We start from the raw sequence: 23,492 nt of genomic DNA on the forward strand, positions 1-23,492 counted from the left end.
TTCGGATGCGCGTTGTGAGGCAACGGAGCTAGACGTTGTTGCTCGTCGGACATTTTAAGAACAGGCCCATTCGCTCCTATTAATAGAGTCAATAGAATTTGTTCTTTGAAAGGACAATAGATTGCTTGATTTAAAATCAAACTTGTGCGTCTATATCAAAGTCAGAGATGCAGTATTTTTGGCATACTTCATAACAAATAGCATCCAGTCAGAATCGTAGCCACATCAATTCGCGATTAAAAACCAAACAGTTAATAGTAATTTAGTGGAGTCACTCAGTGCCCCCCGAGAACCGAATTTCCTTTGTCTTCTTTTAATAACATTTTTGATAAAATAATGTTATTTATTGCCTTTTATTTTAAAAATGGAGCGCTCAATGTAGGAACCGTTTGGAGACGAGCCCATTTAGTACGCACATGCCCAAATGTTAATGTGTTTGTGTTGTCGAGCGAGTTTTTGCTGTTTTATTTACCTTCATAAAGAATATGTGAATTTCCTTTGTCTTCTTTAATAGTGGTTAAGGTTAGGCGAACTGTCTGTCGACGAAGTGTCCGGCGACGAATTGTCCGGGGACAAAGCGTCCAGCGACGAAGTGTCCATCGAAGAAATGTCCGGGTACCGGTAAAACGCTTGGTGTAAAGAAAATCAACTGTGGGAGCAATTATTAGAAAATGGAAGACATACAAGACCACTGATAATCTCCCTGGATCTGGGGCTCCCTACAAGATCTCACCCCGTGAATAAAATATCAATTACATCAAGGCCCCTCTTATTAAACACTATTTTACAATCAAACAGACAGACAGCCATTCATTCTCACACTCATACCTAGGGGAAATTTAGAGGGTTCAACTTCATGTTTGGGACGTGGGAGGAAACTGGAGTACCTAGAGAAACATGCGAACATGCAAACTCTACTCTTCCCTTGTGCCCTGCGATTGTCTGAGCACGTGGGATTGAAACCTGAGGCCGATGTGCCATCTACTCCGCTGGGCAGCATTCGTTGTGTAACAATGAAAAATAAATGCAATATGCTCTTCTTACGACAAATAAGACTGTGAGTATGTTAATTTCAATATGTATATCATTCAGGCCATGACATATGCATTTCCACCCATCGCGGCAGACACAGGCAACCCCCCACACTACGCATCCGCACATACCCCACATCTGGCAACCCTCCGATCTCCATTCTGCAGTCTGGCAACAAACCCATCTCCCTTGTTGCTTTCTGATCCATATTAATCACTTACTTAATAGTTTAAACAACAATTCTATTCTAAATTTACCGAAAAGATCAGACAAGTCCCTGACTTTGTCTCTTAGCGGAGTCCCTGAATCTGTTCTTGTTCTACGTACGTTGGTCCCAGACCACGAACATTCAACACTATCGCAGTGATAATATTCATTCAAATTATCACACTTTACAGAGACAGAAATCAAAGGGTGAACTCACAAGCTTTCTCGTTCCGAACCTGCCCTAGTTCGGGGGACCCGTCACCAGATCACCGGAGGGGCGAGGGAACGTCTGTCGGGCTGACCCTTTCAATGGAGGATACTGTCGACAGTCTTTATTTTGCCCTTCTTATCGGTCTGTCGTCGCTCTGGCAATTGCTGGCATGTTGGGTCTCGGGCTTCGGCACCAAAGTATGATAGGTCTGTAAAACAGCTTAAGGAGCAGGTTAAGAAAGAGGGAGACCAGGTCACAGTCTGTTGTCCTTGCATCTCTCTCCGAATGACCAGTGAGTGAGTCTTATATACAGGCAAAACTGACAGTTTTCAGCAGGACTTTGGACAGATACGTTTTAGTCATTTGCAGGGCAAAAAGTAATTGATCAGTGTCGGACAGTTGAGTGTTTGTGCTGACATGTCAACCTAATTACAAGACTAAGATTGATTAATCAGTCAGACAGTTGAGTGTTTATGCTGACATGTCAGCCATTCACAGTTTGTATGAGAACGATGCTTTTATGCTCACAAAAACTGATATAATCTTACAGATTGTTTTCTGTGATATGCTGCCTTGGCCTTTCTAATGCCTCTCTCCAGGTCTGCTCTGGCAGCGCTGTATTGTAACTTGTCCCCTGACCTCAAGGCGCTGTTACGGCATTTGATGAGTGCCTGTGTCTCACTGGTCATCCAGGGTTTTTGGTTAGGAAAAAGCCGGATACGTTTATTAATAGTGACAGTGTCCGTACAGTTTTTGATGTAGGAAAGTACAGTGTCCGTGTAGTCCTGGAGGTTGTGGTGTTCAAAAAGTTCCCAAATTGTGCGGGGAAAAACAGTCCTGCAGCTGAGAAAGGGCGTCCTGGGGCCATGTTTTTATTATCTTTATTTGTTACCTTGTTAGCCTCCGGAGTGGGGTGCATGAGGGGGTGAGGGACAGGCAGAGACGGTCGGATCCAGCAAGGTGAGGGAGGGGCGTGGCTCTATAAGCATGTTTGATGTTAGAATAAACATGTTCTAGAGTTTTATCTCCTCTAGTGTGACACTTCACATACTGGATACATTTAGGCAGAACAGTCTTTCAACATGCTTTGTTGAAGTCACCGGCGACAATAAAGACTCCATCGGGGTGGTCAAGCTGCTGTTTGTTTATAGTCGCTAGCAGGAGGCTAAGTGTCGTGCTAATGTTAGCATCCGGTGGGATGTAAACATCCATTACAATGACAATTGTTAGCTCTCTAGGTAGATAGAAGGAAGGGCCTGCACCGAACTGCCAAGACCTCTAAATCATGTGAACAGTGAGTGTTAATGATCCTACTGTTGCAGCACCAGTCGTGTATGTACACGCAAAGGACGGAGATCCCGGTGCTCTCGAGATGTCCTCGGGGATATTTTAGGTTCGTTGGTAATTTGTTGTGATGGATATATCGCATCTCTTACCGAGTAATTAAATCCTGGCGACTGTAGAAAATGTTTGCCTCGCAGATGTTCGTAAATAACGATAAGACTGAGAAAACAAAACACCAAACTGGAGAGCAAAGAGCCGCTGCACCCGTGCAGCCCGCCATCTTGGATCCGTCGCGATAGTAATAATGAATTAATGCAATTGTGCTTTGGACTTGTTTCTTTTGCTGTCGTCTTGCGACGCCTCTGTCGTTAGTCGTTATGGACATCATCCATGCCCCCTTTGTCTTTAGTTGTTGTGTCCCCCTACCCCAATTAAAAACAAAAAATGCACTTATTTCCCCAACATCATGGTTATTTGCATTTATTTATCTTTCTTGTTATATTTTATGGTCAATTTATAGGGTTCTGGTTGGTGTGGACTCTGATTGGCATCCTGACATGCTGTTGTTTGTGTCAACATTGGCGCGCAAAACAGCGCTTCCAGCAGCAGCGCCGACAGAATGAGATCAACCTCATTGCCTACAGAGAAGCTCACAACAACTCTCAGCTTCCCCTCTATCTCAGTAAGGAGTGTTTTTGTCTTAGTTACACTGCCACTGACCAGGAATGTCAAACATTTTTTCTTCAAAGGCTTGTTTTCAGAAGTACAGTTATCATTGTAGAATCCAATATGCTGAAGTTGGATATCTGTGCTTTGCTTATTGTAATATAGTATTACAATGTTTTATTTTCATATGAATTCATATGTATTACATATGAATACATATACTTCATAAAATACAGTACTTACAGTAGTTGGTGTTATCATGGTGGCAAAATTATTCAATTATGATACTGTACCTACATACAGTAACTTGATACCAACAATGAAACTATACATCCATATCTTAAAAATCAGTAGCAACTGAACAATTTCAAGTTATTTTTATTTGTATAACTGTACATATTGCACTACTGTATAAACCACTTCTGACTATAAGTTGTCCAACCATCTTCCGTTTTATCTGGAGTCAGGTCACGGGGGCAATAGCTTCTTTCATCCCAACGACTTCTTTCAGCTCCCGTAGGAGGAAATAAGCATGAGCATGCATCACGTCGCCACACACAAGCAACACTACAATACACTTCCTGCATCCAATATTTCTTCCTTTCAAAATGTGCTCAAGTTGTTTTCCTTTAGCTTTCTCTCTAAACATCTCACTGGCCTCACATTCACAAGCAGGAAGCAATGGCTCTATGATGCCCAAGGTTAGCGCACTTAAGAAGCCAGCCAATTTAGCAGAGGAGCCGTTGACGTCAAAGAGTAATTAGTGAGTCATGGTTCGACCCTCCTTGTCTTTCTGGCAACGAGTTCCTGATTTTTGTGCCGACCCTCGTCCGTCACAGAGTTGATTCTTGAGTTTTTCTCAATGTGACTAATATAACTTGAAGTTAGGGTTCATTATTTTGGTTCATTTTAATTCTTTTTTTTTTATTTTTTTAACATCTTTTAAACAAATTGGGTCCTAGTGTTTCAATATTTTTATGCTGTTGTCAGGCAGGCCGTGTGAGTAACGAGGAAAAAGGAGAGACGGCAACAGCAAAGAGCTGGACTTGCGATTTTGTTTTGTTTGGTTTGATGTTGTGGCATCATTTTAATGGCTTAATAAATAATTGTATTATATTTTTGCTCTTTTTGCATACACTTGCATACATATTTTATACAAAATTGGTAAACATTATAATTTTTAAAGGGCTAATTGTGGGTAGTAGTAAAGATTGTGGAATTAATTATGCTAATCCAACTTAAAATATGGCTTAATATACTTAAGAACAATCCGATTTACGAAAAAACTCTTAGAACCAATAATTTCGTAAGATTCACTGTGGCTCGTTGAAGCAACATTAATAATCCTACATATTTCCTGAAGGAAATGAAAATGGAAAAAGGTTTGGAAGTTCAGATTTACAAAATCTAAAAGATTAATAACTACTGCAGCACTAACTAGGACTGCAAGCAGTACTGAACGAGCCCGAGCACCGCTCACGCAAGTCGGACACAGGCCATGTCTGGACCCGACACAGCTCGGAGTGTGGCAAATTCGCTCATTCGCATGTAGAGGCTTGTAGGAGAAAATTAAGGTCACCCCCCCCCCCCCCCCCCCACGAAACCCAAACCACAATAAAAACATGCAAAATTTTGTGGACGTACCTGCTTCCCAATAGCCAGAAAAAACTACTTACTGTTCATGGCAAAGACTGGGTCACCCTGGCAACACGCAACTACTCGTGGACATGGGCTTCAAATTATGAAAGAATGACATGTTAAGTCTTGTGACCACAATGACTGATATTCAAGGGATAAAACCCAAATTGCAATGACCTGGATGTGCCTAAGTCAAAAGATTGAATTTTTGTTGCCATTAGTTGGAGCTGTAGAGTTTTTGCAAATAACCCCTACTTGCCTGTTCACTGTGTGGCTCTCAATGGCTTTAGGAAGTTTGGTGTAGATATGTTGATTTAGAGCCGAGCTATGGTTGTTCAAAACGTGAATACAAAGAGCGCTAGGCCGCCACTGAGCTGTTTAACCACGCCCACCTACAAAATCAAGATAAATCTCACACTTGTCAGTCAGAATAATGATCTTAACATTACACACGAGTGTTTGGCAATATACAGTGGTACCTTGACATACGAGTGCCCCGACATATGGGCAATTTGAGATACGAGTAGAATTTTGAGCAAATATTTATCTTGAGATATGAGACAATTTTTGATATACGAGCAGACAGCGGACGCGAGAGGCTCCTCATAAGAACATCATGGGCACTGTCTCTCTCCCTGCAACTCTCTCGTGTACTGTCTCTCTGGTCACAACTCCCTCGTGTAATGTCTCTGCAAGCACTGGGCGTTGCATTTTTTTCAGTGTTTTTTTTCTCCCGTTAGTCAGTGCAAATGGCGAGGCGATTGCTAATACGAGAGTTATATATACTACTTCTCGTTGGCAAGTTGTCGTGCGTTTTCTTATTGTGAGGACATTTGTGTGCATCATTTTGGGAATATATTGAAGGGAATACAAAAGCAAACATCTAGGTTGCATCTGAAAGTCAGGGTGGAGGCGGGCCAAATAGGGCCAACCCGGCCGGGAGAAGAATGGTAACAAAATTTAAAACAAAATTAGAATTAAGTTTAGTGTAAGGCTAGATTAAATTTATTTTTTTGTGTCTGCATCGTAATCCAAGTTCATTTAAATTTGTTTATTATGTTACGAGCGCGTTGCCGTGCAAAAAGTCCCCCCCCCTCTCCCCCCTCTCTCTAATCTCTCATTTCTAATCAGACATAGGCTTTGTCATCATCATTGACTCGTCAAAAGCCTAATTGTCATCATACCCAGCTGCGTATGACGAAATTGGTGGTGCTACTCCACAAAGTGCGCTTTCACGGCAAAAGGCCAAAATAAGTACCGTATTTTCACGACTATAAGGTGCACATAAAAATCTTAAATTTTCTCCAAAATAGACAGGGCGCCTTATAATCCAGTGCGCTTTATATATGGACCAATACTAAAATTGTTATCACGATAAAATAAAATAAATCAGTCGATAGGGTACACCATCCTCTACAGCTCTCACAACTACGGCAAGCAGCCCCCGACTCTACTATTTTCCCCGTTTTCACTGTCCCCTCACTTACCTTCAGTCAGCCAGCAGGAGGCAGATCACCGCCCAACGTCATTCATGTTACCTGACCCCAAAGTTATTACACAGAAGGGATTGTGTGTCGTGCTACCGCAGGTTCAGAGTCCTGATGATTGTGGGAAAAACTGTCCTTAAGCCTATTTGTCCGTGCTTTGTGAGAGGGCAGCGGCTGGAACAGGTTGTGACCAGGATGGTATGAGTCCCCGACAATGTTCCCGGCTCTGCTGAGGTAGCGAGGGCTGGCAATGTCTTCCAGTGAGGGCAGAGAGCAGCTGACGATCTTCTGGGCAGTGTTGATCACTCTCTGCATGGCCTTTTTGTCTGCTGCAGTGCTTCCAGCTTACCACACTGTAATGCAGTATGCCAGGGTGCTCTCCACAGTGGCTCTATAGAAGGTTACCAGAAGCTTCGTGTCCAAGTTGTTCCTCTTGAGTAGCCTCAGGAAATGGAGTCGTTTCTGGGCCTTCTTCACCACTACCGTGGTGTTGGTAGACCAGGAGAGCTTATCCGTGACGTGGACCCCAGGAATTTGAAGGACTGGACCCTGTCTACGCATACTCCATTTATGAAGAGTGGGGCCAGATCTGTGCTGCGTCTGCGAAAGTCCAGGATTATTTCTTTAGTTTTCGTGGTGTTTAGTGTGAGATTGTTCACCAAACACCACAAAGACAGTTTGTTGACATCATCTCTGTAGACCGACTTGTCCCCTCCTGAGATGAGTCCGACCACAGTGGTGTCATCGGCAAATTTGATGATGGAGTTAGACTGGTGGGTCGGTGTACAGTCATAAGTGTACAGGGAGTACAGAAGAGGACTCAGTATACAGCCTTGAGGGGAGCCAGTGCTCAGTGTAATGGAGGAAGAGAGGTGGGGACCAAGTCTAACAGTTTGTGGTCGGTTGGTTAAGAAGTTCTTTATCCAGCAGCAGATGGAAGAGGATAGTCCAAGGTGGGAGAGTTTGTCAGCCAGAATGTCCGGTATTATAGTGTTGAAGGCTGAGCTATAGTCAATGAAAAGCATCCTCACATAGTTCCCATGGTGCTCCAGGTGGCTCAGTGTGTGTGTGTGTGTGTATGTGTGTATATGTATATATGTATATATGTATATATGTATATATGTATATATGTATATATGTATATATGTATATATGTATATATATATATATATATATATATATATATATATATATATATATATATATGTATATATGTGTGTTAGTGTGTGTATGTGTGTGTGTATGTGTGTGTATGTGTGTGTGTGTGTATGTGTGTGTGTATGTATGTGTGTGTGTATGTATGTGTGTATGTATGTGTATGTGTGTGTGTATGTATGTGTATATGTATGTGTATAAGAATGTGTATATATATATATATGTGTGTATAAGAATGTGTATATATTTGTGTATATATTTGTGTATATATATGTGTATATATGTGTGTATATATGTGTGTATATATGTGTGTATATATGTGTGTATATATGTGTGTATATATGTGTGTATATATGTGTGTATATATGTGTATATATGTGTGTATATATGTGTATATATATATGTGTATATATATATATATGTGTATATATATATATATATATATATATATATATATATATATATATATATATATATATATATATATATGTATATATATATATATATATATATATATATGTATATATATATATATATATATATATATATATAAGTTGATCCTGGAGACACTGGCACCCGGGGCATCTCTCTCACTCGGAAGATCGGTGAGGCTTGGACGCGATCCACCATCCTCTCCTGACGCGCGCCCCCGTCCATTAAAGATGACTCTTGGCACTCCATCTGAAGTCGAGACCTTCTTAACAAGCGCCAAGAAAATCCAATGGCCTGATCTCGAACTGGATTTTCGGAAGGAGTACTCTTTGAGGGAGAGGATTCGTTGGCGCAACCTTGTAGCAGAGCTGGCAGCGAGACGTCAGAAGGGCGAAAGAGGTCTGTGCATCCGCAACGGCCAACTACAGAGACTCAGAACAACTGGGTGACCCACCCCTAGTCATCATCTACACCAACGCGTGCAGTTTGATCGCCAAGTTCAGTGACCTCTTCAGTATTGTATCAAGACTCAAGCCTGATATGATCGTCATTACTGAAACTTGGCTAAGCTCTGAAGTGCACGATGCTGAGATAAACCTGGTGGGCTACATCCCCTTCCGGTGCGACAGGCGAGACAGACGTGGTGGTGGAGTTATCATCAATGCTAAGGGCGAGCTAAAGCCCTCCCTTTGTCCTCTCCCTCCCGCTGCTCAACAGACCGACTTCTTTGAGGTTGTGCGATGCAATATAACTGTGGGCGGAGTCTGTCTGCCTATCTTGGGAGTCTACCGATCTCCACAAGCTACCGCCGAAGACGACAACCACGTAATCAGTGCAATTCGCTCGGTCTCATCACACCAGGACTGCCTTATTATTGGCGACTTCAACGCACCATCAATAGACTGGAGCGATGTCGTCTGCTCATCAGCCGACCGGTTCGATCAGGCACTCCTCGACACAGTGTATAACTGCTTTTTAACACAGCATGTTGCAGCTCCGACGCGCTTCCGCAGTAACCAACGCCCGTCTCTTCTGGACCTGGTACTCACGTGCTACCCGTCATCGGTATCGTCTCTCATCATCCTCCCGCCGCTCTCCATGTCTGACCATGTGGTGCTCAAGTTCAACTGGCACGCAACAATTCCGGCCTTACAGAGTGAGATGCTTCCGAAGAGAAGGTTTTCTGCCCTGAATCATCACGCACTGGCGGAGGCTTCCGAGGCTGTTGACTGGACTTCCTTCATGGAGATCACTTCAGTCGGTGAGCTGTGGACATTGTTGAAACAATCCATACTCCGGGTGACTGAGTGTTCAGTACCATTGTCGATGCCACGGCACCAGAAGCACAAACCCTGGGCGACGCAAAAGGTGAAGCGGGAACGGACTCTCAGAGATGTTGCTTGGCGCGAATTCCAGGAACGAGGCACGGCAGCAGCATATGAGGTCTACAAGCAGCAGCGAAATAGGGCAGTGTTCACTGAAAGGCAAGAGCAGAGCAATTATGAACTGAGGTTAGCGCAGTCTTCTCGTGCAAACCCCAAACGCTTCTTTGCCCATGTTCAAGCCAACAAACGTCTACACAATCAAGTGGTTAAACTCAAGGATGCTGATGGAATCGGTGTCACGGATGCAGAGGGGCAAAGCTTTCTTTTTGCTAGGGTGTTCGCAGGCATTTACAAAGCCGATGATGGGCGACCAGCACCCCCATTTGCTCGGGATGTTCCCCCAATGCCTGCAGTTGCCATTACACCTCCTGAAGTCTACCGAGCCTTGATGTGTCTGGACGCCACTAAAAGCCATGGTCCGGATGGTATTCACCCGAGGGTCCTCCAGGCACTCGCTCCGACCATAGCACTTCCCCTCGCATATCTCTTCACACTGTCCTTGCAATCAGGTGACATCCCTGAAGACTGGAGACGGGCCGTCATCTGCCCTATCTACAAGAAAGGAGACCGTGAAGACCCGTTGAATTACCGGCCGGTCTCCCTCACTTCAGTAATCTGCAAAATGTTAGAATCTATTATCAAAACGTCCATGATGGCCCATCTCCAGAACGCAGCGGCGATCTCCGATAGTCAGCATGGCTTCGTGTCCAAGAGATCCTGCCTCACCAACTTGCTGATGATGGAGGAATGGGTCACTCAATTAATGGACGATCGACAAGTTGCCGACCTGGTCTTCCTGGACTTCGCCAAGGCGTTTGACTCGGTCAACCATCGCTTGCTACTCCGCAAGTTGGAAGCATATGCGATTCACCCAGCGGTCGTGAGGTGGATTGATGCGTTTTTGGCTGGCCGCACCTTTCAGGTACAAGTCAACGGCATACTCTGAGACTCACAACGCCCCCAGCGGTGTCCCCCAAGGCTCCGTTCTTGGACCACTGCTGTTCGTGGTGTTTGTAAACGACCTGCCAGAGCACATCTCCCAGCGGGTTCTCCTCTTTGCCGATGATGTGAAGCTCGTTGCTCCCCGGAGCGACTACGAGGACCTGCGTAGGTGCCTTCATCATGTGTGGAGATGGTCGAACCTGTGGGACCTGCAGCTCAACATCACGAAATGCAGTCACTTGGCTATTGGGCCTCCTCCTGACGCACCTCTTGACTTTGAACCGGGACGCCTGGAACTGGAACGATCTCAACGGTGCAAAGATCTGGGCATCATTGTCGACGACACGTTCAAACCAACGGCCCAATGCATCCAAGCAGCCAACAAAGCTCGCGGAGTGCTGTTCCTAATGTTCCGGTCCTTTGCCGTCATCACAGCAGACATCTTCCTTCCGTTGTATGTTTCCCTGGTGAGGCCCATTCTCGAGTATGGGATCCAAGCCGCATCACCGTACCTCGCCAGGGACATCCAGCATCTGGAGCGGGTCCAGAGGCTTGCAACGAGGATGGTCCGCGGCCTCAGCTTAATGTCCTACGAGGAAAGATGCCAGCGACTCAACCTGCCGACCCTTGAGGCTAGGCGTCTGCGAGGGGACCTGATACTGGCCTGCAACATCCTCCACGGTATCTACAGCATGCCCCGCGACCTCTTCTTCACGCCCGCACCTGGTCATCCTTGGAAGCTGTATCCTCGCAGGTTCCGGTTGAATCGGCGGAAGGCTGCTTTTTTAGTGCGCATCGCCGGTCCTTGGAACCGGCTTCCGCAGAGTGTGGTCGAGAAGCCGACGGTCGCCCAGTTCAAGAGGGCTCTGGATGACTTTTCGGCCGTGAACCAGTGACTACACCGCGTTTTGTTGCACATTTCTGTATCTTGTTACATGGCCCTTAGCCTGGTGCTTTTTTCTTGCCAATAAATTGAATTGAAATTGAAAAAAATATATGCCATGCCATGCCTGGCCTGGCTTCACAAAAAATGGCAGGCAGCACCGGGCTTCTTACGCTACGATTTGTGAATGGATTGATGGAAATGACGGTGACTCTGAGAACGAAGAGAGGGGACCCGGCTTTTTGGATTGTTTAATTCGGACACAGAAAATGAGGACTTTGAGGGATTTGTGGGTGATGATGACGTGAGTGAGTTGTAAAATGTCTAAATAAAGTACAACCGAACTCAGTTTTGCTTCCGTTGCCTTTTTAAAACATGTTTTTAGCGTGTGGGTGTAGCGTGCAAGAACTATATTTCCCAGCAGTCACTGCGCACCGGAACCCGGAAATAGGCTGCTTCCGGTAGCCAGCGCTATTGCGTTTCGATGTTCATCCATATATAATATACAGTGGTACCTCGACATACGATCGTAATCCGTTCTGAGACTGAGATCGTATGACGAGGTTCTCGTAACTCGAGCGGACGTTTCCCATTGAAATGAATGGGAAAAAAAATTTAATTTGTTCCAGCCCTCTGAAAAAACACCAAAAACAGGATATTGGATTGGAAAAAAATGTTTTATTTCTTCTAATTCCCCATCTATTAACAAAGTAACACATAACTAGTGGTTTAATAGAAATAAAATGTGTTTAATCTAACTAAAATTGGGCGGATTTCGCCGAGGGGAGAGGGGCACAAAAGGGGCGGGGGGCTTCGGGTTTTTTTCCACACAACGCACTCGTAAACTGCATGTCTAATGGATGAGGAACAGGAAAATATATATCTATATATATATATAAATATATATATATATATATATAAATATATATATATAAACATATATATATATATATATATATATATAAATATATATATAAACATATATATATATATATATATATATATATAAATATATATATAAACATATATATATATATATATATATATATATATATATATATATATATATATATATATATATATAAACCACGAGGATCACTAGCGGCTGAGTGCCTGAGGTTCATCTTCATTGTCTTTGTCAGGAGCTAAGCTATCGTAAAAGGTCTTGGCTGTAGTTGTAATCATGCTGGTATCCAGAGGTATCCTCTTCCTATGGTCCGAGATCCAGACGATGGGGCATTCTCCATTTTAACGATAATTTTATTGTATTCCAAGAGTTTACCACTCGCTTGGTGTCCTCGGAAAAAAATATCATTGACGATTTCCAACTATTCACTTCTTTCTTTATATTTAGATTACGCAGGAACCTTTGGAGGCATTTTCAACGGCAATTCAAAATCCAAATAATGCTGCAAACGTGCCGTAGTCTTTCTGTGCGCAATGCGAAATGTAATCCGAAGAGAATAGGAAAAGGCAAGAGGGCGTCCTTGTCAGCTGTTCGTATTATTCGACATGTCATTCTTCTACTGTGAAATTTTGCCTCTTTTTCTGCACTGCGTGCCACCCATTTCAGCCCTGAAAAAGAAGCGGTGCCCTGATTTCTGCCATTTTTCAACATCTGTTCTCCGCTCAGGCCCTAATTTGAAGAACAATAGAGCCCTTCGCACTCAGGCACCACTTGTTTATAATCTGATCAAACGAAGACTTGTAAATGTACATATGAAACTTAAACTACAACATTATTTTTTGTAACCTTCCAAAAATATTCATTTTAGTAAATGGAAGTGTTAAAAATATAAAGGAGATATTTTTTTTATTTTTGGTTGAAAGTAATCATTATCTTTGATTGTCATTCCTTAGGATTCTTACCCTCCTACCTGTTGCCAGCCTATGACGAAGTTGTTGAACATCCATCTACTCCTCCACCTCCTTACACAGCTGTCCTGGCAACATCTCCACCCGCAGAAAGACATGATGAATCCTGTCATCACATACCCATATCCATCCCTAGTGATGCCGTTTGCACAGCCATACTAGGGATTCATCAGCTCAACTCTCAAAGTGCTTCCAACAACAAGGATATGTTGCAGGGCAGGTACCGGCACAACACAGGAGACTCTGGGATTGAAGTCTTAGATGGCCACGAATTTTGGGATCGGCCTGATGGATCGGGACAAACTGAGGATACCTGTCTTCACTATGGTTCCCAGGGATTTCAAAGCAGAAACTTAAATCATGATCCGCGTACTGAAAATGCAGATGAACACATACCAATGGGTCCAGACCCACAGATTCATTGGTGAACATGATCGTCTTCAACTGTGCTACATGGATAGCTTGTTATATATCCATGATAAATAAAACAAGGAATAATACAACGGTTTGTGATTAAACCACAATTAATCGTTCAATACATTTTGCAATTTTGGTTTCTTAGTATGAATGAAAAAGGCTATTCTTGTCTTTGAATTTAGTATTTTATTGGTGCAGTAACAACGAATGACCGACATATTTCAGGCAGCATGTAATTTTGCTTTACATGCTATACTAGATTAGCTAAATTTCAACGAATTTACAATTCAACATTCAAAAACTTGTATGAGCCAATTACAGCGCCTCAGGAAAAAGTGAAAAACGAAAACAATAAAAAAGACCCACATTTAAAGTAGTACTAGACACCACAACCAGGGACGCTGACACCAGATAAAGTAAGGATAAGGTTGGACGAGGGGATCTGTCACGAGGATGTGGACAATCACAATAACAACGGTGTGTGGCACATTCGTACATAGAGTAAGATAAGGGAGCAACTCCGGGAAGATCCACATTTGTTGAAAGATGAGCAGAAAAGACACAGTATTAAAGTTATGATAGGGCTCAATATTTCAACAACACACAACATTGCTCACAAGTCTCATCTCGGGTTGTGCGGGCAGCAGCCTCAGAAGGGAAGCCCAGACTACCCTCTCCCTAGCTCTTCCGGGAGGACCCCAAGGCGCTCCTGGGCTAGTCGGGAGACTGTCTACCCAGCGTGTCCGAGGTCGGCCCCGTGGCCTCCTCCCGGTGGAACGTGCCCGGAACACCTCCCTAGGGAGGTGTCCAGGGGGTATCCTGATCAGATGCTTGAACCAACTCACCTGGCTCCTCTTGATTCGGAGAAGCAGCGGCTCCACTCCGAGTCCCTCCCAGATGACCAAGGTGTATGTGTGATGGAGCCTGCTCGCCAATACGACAGGAACACCCAAACAAGTTGGCAAGTGGTCGTGTGTTATCCTATTGTGAGGACATTTATGTGCGTCATTTTCGTAATATTTTGAAGGGGAGACAAAAGCAAACAATCCGCGATAGGTCTCTTTTAAAAACTCCCGCTAAAAGGGAAGGTGGAGCACGGCAAAAAGGGCCAAGCCCGAATAAGAAAAGTAAAAAATAATAAACACAAAATTAGAATGAAGTTTTGTTTGAAGTTTTTTCATGAAGTTTTTTTTTTCATATACCCACGTAGATGGTGAATTAGAACCAATAAAAATGTTTTTCCATTGTAATATCCTGTTTTTGCTGTTTTTTTCAAAGGGTGGGAACAAATTAAATTATATTTAGTTCATTTCTATGCGAAACATTGATTTGAGATACGAGTAAATTGACATACGAGCTCGGTCCCGGAACGCATTAAGCTCTTATCTCAAGGCATTACTGTATTTTATTTTACACTAAAGTAGGGTTCGGCGAATGCGCATATGAAACTGGTGGGGTTTGGCAACTCCAACCAGGTTAAGTACCACTGCTTTAGAAGCTCCAGGCGGATCTCATCCACCCCCGGGGCCTTGCCATAGGGGAGCTTTTTGACCACCTCGGGGACTTCGACCCCAGAGATAAGAGAATCCGCCCCAGAGTCCCTCGGCTCTGCTTCTTCAGGGTAAGGCATGTTGGTGGAGTTGAGGAGGTCTCAAAGTATTCGGCCCACCGATTCACCACATCCCGAGTCGAGGTCAGCAGCGCCCTTTTCCCACTGTACACTGTGTTGATAGTGCACTGCTTCCCCATCATGAGACGTCGGATGGTGGACCAAAATTTCCTTGAAGGCACCCGGAATTCGTTCTCCATGGCCTCACCGAACTCCTCCCATGCCCGTGTTTTTGCCTCGGAGACGACCAGAGACGCGTGTTGCTTGGCCACCCGGTACCTGTCAGCTGCCTCCGGGTCAAAGAGGCCCAATAGGACTCCTTTTTCAGCCTGACAGCATCCCCTTACTGCCGGTGTGCACCAGCGGGTTCTGGGATTGCCGTCACGACAGGCACCGATCACCTTGCGGCCGCAGCTTCGGTCAGCTGCCTCAGCAATAGAAGCGCGGAACATGGTCAACTCGGACTCAATGTCCCCCGCCTCTTCCTAGACATGTGAGAAGCTCTGTCGGAGGTGGGAATTGAAACTCCTTCTGACAGGGGACTCCGCCAGGCGTTCCCAGCAGACCCTCACGAAACATTTCGGTCTCCCGGGCCGCACGGGCATCCGCCCCCACCATCAGGGCCAACTCACCACCAGGTGGTGATCGGTTGACAGCTCCACCCCTCTCTTTACCCGAGTGTCCAAGACATGCGGCCGCAGGTCCGATGACACCAACATAAAGTCGATCATCAAACTGCGGCCTAGGGTGTCCTGATGCCAAGTGCACATATGGACACCCTTACGCTTGCATATGGTGTTCATTATTGTCAGTCCACGACGAGCGTAGAAATTTAACAATAGAACACCACTCGTGTTCCGATCAGGGGGGGCGTTCTTCCCAATCACTCCCCTCCATGTCTAACTGTCGTTGCCGACGGCAAAACGAGGGAGTCCCCCAAAGGAGCACTCTCCAGCACCCCTTCCATGGACTCAAAAAAGGGTGGGTACTCTGAACTGCTATTTGGTGTATACGCACAAACAACAGTCAGGTCCCATCCCCAAACCCGAAGACGGGGGGATACTACCCTCTCATCCACCGGGGTAAACCCCAACATGCAGGCACCGAGATGGGGGGCGATAAGTATGCCCACACCTGCTCAGCGCCTCCCACCGTGAGCAACTCCAAAGTGGAAGAGTGTCAGACCCCCCACGAGAGGAGAGTAGAGGTGGGCACGACTACAAGCCGGAATTTCTCGACCTCACACACTAGCTAAGGCTCTTTGCCAATCAGAGTGATGTCATTCCACATCCCAAAAGCCAGTTTCTGCAGCCGGGGATCGGACCGCCAAGGATCCCTCCTTTGGCTGCCGCCCAGCTTTTCACTCACCCGAACTCTTTGGCCCCTCTCATAGGTGATGAGCCCATGTGAGGGGGAACCTATGTCGTCCCTTTGGGCTGGGCCCCATGGGTGTAGGCCCGGCCACCAAACGCTCGCCATCGTGCCCCTCCACCGGTGACCCGTGTCTGGGCGGGAGGTGCTCATGAATTACTCTGATTAATCAATTAGTTGGATTAATGCCACTTTTTGCAAATATGTTTGCAATGTAATAGTAATATTGAGTTCATTTGATTTACACATGTTTTAAGCAAAAAATGAAGCCAAAATGAATGACTTCTTCCTGCAAAAATTATTTTATTATAACTGTACTGTTTGGTATAGGCCACCCGTTGGTGATGTGGTTCTTTCACGTGTCTTCGGTGCAGTCTGTCTGACTGAGTTCAAATTCCGACTCGGTGGTGGTGTGATAGGGAGTGTGAATGGTTGTCTCTCTATTTGTGCTCTGCAATTGACTGTTGACCAGTTTAGGGTGTAGTCAGCCTTTCGCCCGAAGACAGCTGGAATAGGCTCCAGCACCCCCACAACCCCGACAAGGATAAGCGGTGTGAAAATTTAATGAATGAATATACTGTTATCAGTAGTTTGGCGATGAAATGATAATAATAGTTATTGTGAAATAATTTTTGGCAACAATATTAATAACAACTTTCGATAAAAATTTGATAATTTTAAACTGCAATTAAACCACCTGACCACCACAGAAAAGAGGGGCGCTGTTACGAGATGAACGCTAGCTCCAGACCAACGCTCAGGAGAAGAGGAAACGTGTTTTTAGGTTAGCAATAAAGGCTAACATGGAGCATGAACCCCAAAGGACAATAACAGTCAAAATAAGCGACTAGCCTCCTGACTACCAGGAGAAAAAAAATGTCCAAACACATTTATTTTGAAATTCCCCAATCTATGTGAAGTAATTGGAATACTGCAAAAGAAATTTGGTATCATTGGAAAGCTCTGAATGTCCTCTATAGAGCACAAAAGTTAATGTGATTTGATGCATTGTGTGGGAGATATTTAGGTTTAGAAATGTCCTCTACAGAGGACAAATTTAAACTACTGGTTGTCAGGTTATAAGATGCAGGACAACACTAAAAGATCTAAGTGAATTCTTCCTGGCGTTTTCTTAACTTTTTTTAATGCCTCGTAAATACCTGTGCAAAGAGCAGGCAGCCTTATTGAAATGTCCTTAACCCACCGTTGAGGATAGTCTAATATTTTTCTTACTTGATATTCAGGTGTTTTCCCATTCCTTGTAAATGAAAAGGTTGCAAAAATCTAAAACTTGTTATCGGGGGTAAAAATGGGTTTATCCCAACTTTTTTTATTTTATTTTATTTTTTGTAAATAATAATAATCGGACATAGGCCCTGTCATCATCATCAACAACAAAAGCCTAATTGTCATCACACCCAGAAACTGCGTATGACAAAATTGGTAGTGCTTCTCCATAAGGTGCGTTTTCTTGGCAAAAGACCCAAATAAGTGATAGTTTCGGACTCGTAATTTGGCATTCTGCCATTATGGATACATCGCATCACCCCCCCGAGCGGATCACCTACCTCTCACTGTCTTTCACTTACCTTCAGTCAGCCAGTAGGAGGCAGATCTCCGCCCAAACGTCTTTTCATATTACCTCACCCCAAAGTTATTACACAGAAGGGATTGTGTGTTGTGTTACCGCAAGTTTAGAGTTCTGATGGATGTGGGGAAAAACTGTCATTAAATATATTTGACCGTACTTTGTGGGACCTATAGCGTCTGCCAGAGGGCAGCAGCTGGAACAGATTGTGACCAGGGTGGTATGGGTCCCCGATGATGTTCCTGGCTCTGCTGAGGTAACGAGGGCTGGCAATGTCTTCCAGTGAGGGCAGAGAGCAGCCCACTGCCGACATTCTAAATGGCCATATGTGAGGTAAACTTACACTGTTTCTTTTTGTGAGGCTGAAAATAGTCTGCTTGCCAAATGCGATGATATCTTCAGTTGATTATTTTATTTATTTATTTAATATCGCACAGCAACTTTTGGTTTGAAGGGAAGTTGATAAAGCTAGACACTTGTGAAAATTTCTGCAGGTTTTATTCTTTACTTTTCATAGTACTAAGAGGGTGATGTCTTATTTTTATTGCACAACAGAACAACAAAAATACTTTTTTAAATCAAATTTTATATTCTCTTTTCTTATAAAGTTAGGGTGTGTGTGTATGGGTCATCGTTTACCTTCAACCTGCACAAGGGAGTAATGATGGAATTAGCCCTCGGCTACAATCTTTCATATTTACATATATATGTTCATTAACATGAATATCAGAGCTGCCAACTTCTCCGGAATTTCTGTAGTTTACCCGGACAAGCAACACAAACTCTGGGTGTCCTGACAGCCTCCCGAAACTCCGGAAATCCCCAAAAATAGTCTGCATATGAGGATATAGGACTGTTTGGAAAATAAAGTGTTAAAAGTGTTAAAAACATAAAGTTAAAACTCTTTATGGAAAACTGTTTGATTGGTCACTTCTGGAACAGTAAACACAAATTTGACGCTGGTTAGTTTGCACCCAGGAATAATAGAATGAGTAAAAAAGCACAGGTTCTTCGATAATGTATTGCGGTTTGACTCAGGTATGCTGAATTAAGTGCTGTGGTCTTTTCTCTGTGCGTGCGGCCCATATGTACTCGCATATAAGCCGCCCTGCGCGCATAAGCCGCACCCTTAAAACTGCCTTAAAATTGTTGAATTTTACGATTTCTCATGTATAAGTTGCCCCCTGATTCACAATTTTCACCTCCATATTTATGGTTTTAATAGGGAGTACAAATTTGTTACTTTGAAGGGAAAATCTTAAGAAAAATCATCACGTGGTATTTTTGAGATACTGTAAGAATCAAAAGCATAATGTCAGGGTCAATATCATAAATTAATATGCCTATCTTTGTAAATGCAAAATATCAAATTATTCAATTTGAAAAAAGAAATGTCTATCTTGATAAGAACCCGATGCTTGTTACTGACATAAATTACAATTTTCTTACCAGAAGTATAAGATGTTGTCAGCTAAATTGTTTGTAATGTCGAAATATCTCAATTTTTTTCGATTGTTCATATTACTGCAACACTTTCGAACAAGAAATAAAATGGAAAAAAATCAAAGCAGAATTTTCTTTTATTTCATAATTACAAAGGTACAATCATCTCCTTTCTGTGTTCCGAAAGGGGGGGGGGGGGGGGTGTTGTTTGCACGTAGACAAATTCAAAAAGGAAGTAACGTAAGCACAACCAGGAAATTGGATTGGATTGGATAACTTTATTCATCCCGTATTCGGGAAATATGCCCTTAGCGGTATACGTAGTGTTTACCAAGTTTCTGGGTGCAATAATAGCATACACATTTCGCAGGTATCAAGGTTTATATTTTAATGATCGACTACAAGAGCTTCGATCAGCTTTCAACTTTTGTGATGTGCTGACATGGTAAACGCTACGGTCAGAGCACGTTTAACTACAGTAAGATGGTGGTGCCCTGATCGAGCAATAGCAGACAAGTAAGTGTACTCACGTCTGGCCAGTCTGACCACGTTAAACTACGGTATTTTGAAATAAATGACCGTATCAGGCTGCATTGTGTTGCGTCATGACATCACGGCATCATTGCATCATGACATCACAGCATCATTGCATCATGACATCACAGCATCATTGCATCATGACATCACAGCGTCTGTTTGCCGTGACCTCATCATGTCATGGCGTCGTCAAGTTGCAGTTTCGTGCATATCGTGTTTTTATGCGCATATAAGCCGTACCCTTGATTCAGTCATCATTTTCTTGTCCGACAAAAGCGGCTTATATTCGAGTAAATACGTCACTTTTCTTGTCTTGTTGAGGGAGAGCTGGATTGTATTTTTGTGGGAAGAGTTGAGTTGAGACTTAGGTGCAGTTGTTAGTGTAGTTAGAATCTCTGAAAGCGCTGTGAGTGGTTTCCCTTGAGAGCGGAATGTGTGTTTTTATTTTTTGTGTCTATTGCATTCTTTTGAATTTTTGTATTACTCACTTGAGGAGAATTTAGAATATAATCGAGTTGATAAAGATTAACTCTGCGAATAGACACCACCACTTACTGCGTTTGAATTTAAGTCATTTTGTCTTAACGTCTACTATCCAGCTTAATATAAACAGACGGTCTACGTAAATTTTAATTTTAATCCACTGACATTGAACGAAGCTTGTTGATTTTTTTAAGATAGCTCTACGATATAAATAAACAGTTACTTACTAACTCGCTATTGGGAAAACATTGCTAAGATAGCCTATCCTGCGATGATGATTTTGGGAGTCAAATATCTGACGAGGAAATAGAAAATTGAAGACCTATGTAGGAAATGGGCCAAGCGCACAAAAAAATTAAACCCCAGCTGGCCTGCAGGTGGAACATTTGATGTAATCTTGTGCGCGGATATGGAAGTTAGAATTGAGAACTAGAAACCAAAAGATAAGAGCGATAAAAGACGGGAAAGGAGAGATAAATAATCAGTTTTACAGTTGTTTAAAAAGGAAGGGGAGTTACTTAGGGAAAACAAAACGGAATCGTGAAACGATGAAAACCACACGGGGAGATGAAGCTAAGATGAAAAATAAGAAACATGGGCAGTTAATGTCCTCCGCTTGCTACTAGGACTCAGCACTAAAAAATATATATATATTTTTTTTAAATACCCTACTTTGCGGCTTTTCGTTTATTGCGGCCATGTCTGGTCTACATTAACCGCGATAATCGCAACTATTAAAAATTTTAGGGGAAGTGGGACAAGAGAAGAGTTCAAGCCTCAGCTGAAAATTCCAACCCAAGTGTGGAAGCACCAGTGATGGCACCACCACCACCACCTTCACTTTTCGCGGGGGGGTCTGACCCCCCATTAACCGCGATAATTTGTTCTCCCTATTAAAACCATGAATATGGGGTTGTTTATTGTGAACAGGGGCAGCTTATACGCGAGATATTTTAAAATTCAACAATTTTAAGGCAATTTTAAGCATGCAGCTTATACGTGCGAGCAGCTTGTATATACGTTACTTTATGAGTGTGACGACGACTCATCCAGGAGGACACAAAGGAACCTAGAAAAACATAGAAAGAACTCCAGGCTTCGCTGGCCTCAGTTAAGATCAATGTTCATGACTCTACTATAAGAAAATCACTGGCCAAAGCTGGCATGAGTGGCAGAGTTTCAAGGCAAAAACCATTGCTGTCCAAAAAGAATATAAAGGCTCGTCTTACGTTTGCAAAAACACATCTTTATGATCCTCCACACTTTTGGAAGAACATTCTGTGGACTGATGGGTCAAAAGTTGAACTTATTGGAAGGTGTATGGCCCATTACATTTGGCGAAAAAAATGGCACAGCATTCCATCAAAAAAACACTATACCAACAGTGAAGCCTGGTGGTGGCAGTGTGATAGTCTTAGACTGCTTTGCTTCCTGAGGACTAGGACAACTTGCTGTAATTGATGGAAGAAAGAATTCTGCTGTCTACCAGGAAATTATGAAGGAGAACGTCCGGCCCTCAGTTCATGCACTCAAACTCAAGCACTCTTGAAGTATGCAGCATGACAACAATCAAAGCAAACCAGCAGATCTCTCTAAAATAAAATAAAAAATAAAGTTAAAGTTTTAGGGTGGCCAAGTCAAAGTCTGGATTTAAATTCTATTGAAATGCTGTGGTGTGATCTGAAAGAGGCTGTTCATGCTAGAAAAGCCTCGAATATTGCAGAATTGAGACAATTCTGCTCAAAAGAGTAGGCCATAATTACTCCAAAGTGTTGTGAAAGACTCATCACAAATTAAAATTTTGAAACTGCATTTTCTATTTCCTTGGGTTGTCTCTGTATCACACTAAAATTGGTTTGGTGATCTGAAACCTTTGTGTATGATGATAAATATGCAAAAAACACAGAAATCAGGAATGGGTCAAATAGTTTTTCACGGCAGTATACATACACACAACACAGCTCTGGGGTCCTGGGTTCAAATCCAGGCCACGTCCATCTGTGTGGAGTTTGCATGTTCTCCCCAGGCCTGTGTGGGTTTCATCCGGGTACTCCGGTTTCCTCCCACATTCCAAAGACATGCATGGTAGGCTGATTGGAAACTCTAAATTGCCCCTTGGTATGGGTGTGAGTGTGCATGATTGTCCGTCTACTTGTGCCCTGCGATCGGCTGGCCACCGATTCAAGTCAGTCAGCTGGGATAGGCTCCAGCACCCCCTACCCCCCCCGAAACCCTAATGAGAATAAAGCGGTTCAGAAAATGAGATGATATATATACATACACGTATATACACACATACAAATATACACACTATCATCAAGTGGATGTTTCAATTCACAAACACACACATATATACATATATATGAAAACCCCTATTGCCAAAACAGCATTATACAGTGCCGTACTGTGAACTGTACAGATGGATTCTGTATGCTCATATCAGCATGGACAACATTATGTAACGTTCTCAGCATCCTCAGGGATACAATCAAGGTCATGCAGCTGGCCAATATTTGCTGATAGGTTTGTCCTTTTGCTCATTATCTGAACTATGCCCATGATGCACTCAGTGAAGGGCATTGGATAACATGTTGTTATTGCAATGGAGTATTTAATAACATATTTAATGCATTCTAAGAAAACAGCTTTTGTCAGAAGTAGCGCACAATCTGTAGTCTGAAGACAAAGAACTGATTAAAATCCACGGAAAAAAAGTCAAATCATCAAGCAGGTGTTTAAATTTTTCTAAAATTTGAATTAACCAGTCTAGTCTAAATTACAATGAATTATTACAACAAGAGACATATTCTCACATTTTGTACTTTAATAGAAGTAATACTTTTACCA

At 43.1% G+C, this 23,492-nt stretch overlaps 1 protein-coding gene across 2 annotated transcripts in view; it reads left to right on the plus strand.

The window, feature by feature from the left end:
* LOC144084519 (WW domain-binding protein 1-like) overlaps window positions 1-13,721 on the plus strand; it is a 38,257-nt gene extending 24,536 nt beyond the window's left edge. For both annotated transcript variants that reach the window (XM_077613043.1, XM_077613041.1), the window contains 2 exons: window positions 3,255-3,416; window positions 13,183-13,721. In XM_077613043.1, the coding sequence (XP_077469169.1) occupies window positions 3,255-3,416; window positions 13,183-13,625 (605 nt within the window). In that variant the 3' untranslated portion in view covers window positions 13,626-13,721. The remainder of the gene's footprint in view (window positions 1-3,254; window positions 3,417-13,182) is intronic.
* Window positions 13,722-23,492: the final 9,771 nt, after the last annotated feature.

This window comes from Stigmatopora argus, chromosome 11 (genome assembly GCF_051989625.1).
Source record: "Stigmatopora argus isolate UIUO_Sarg chromosome 11, RoL_Sarg_1.0, whole genome shotgun sequence".
In the NCBI taxonomy this organism is placed as follows: Eukaryota; Metazoa; Chordata; class Actinopteri; order Syngnathiformes; family Syngnathidae; genus Stigmatopora; species Stigmatopora argus.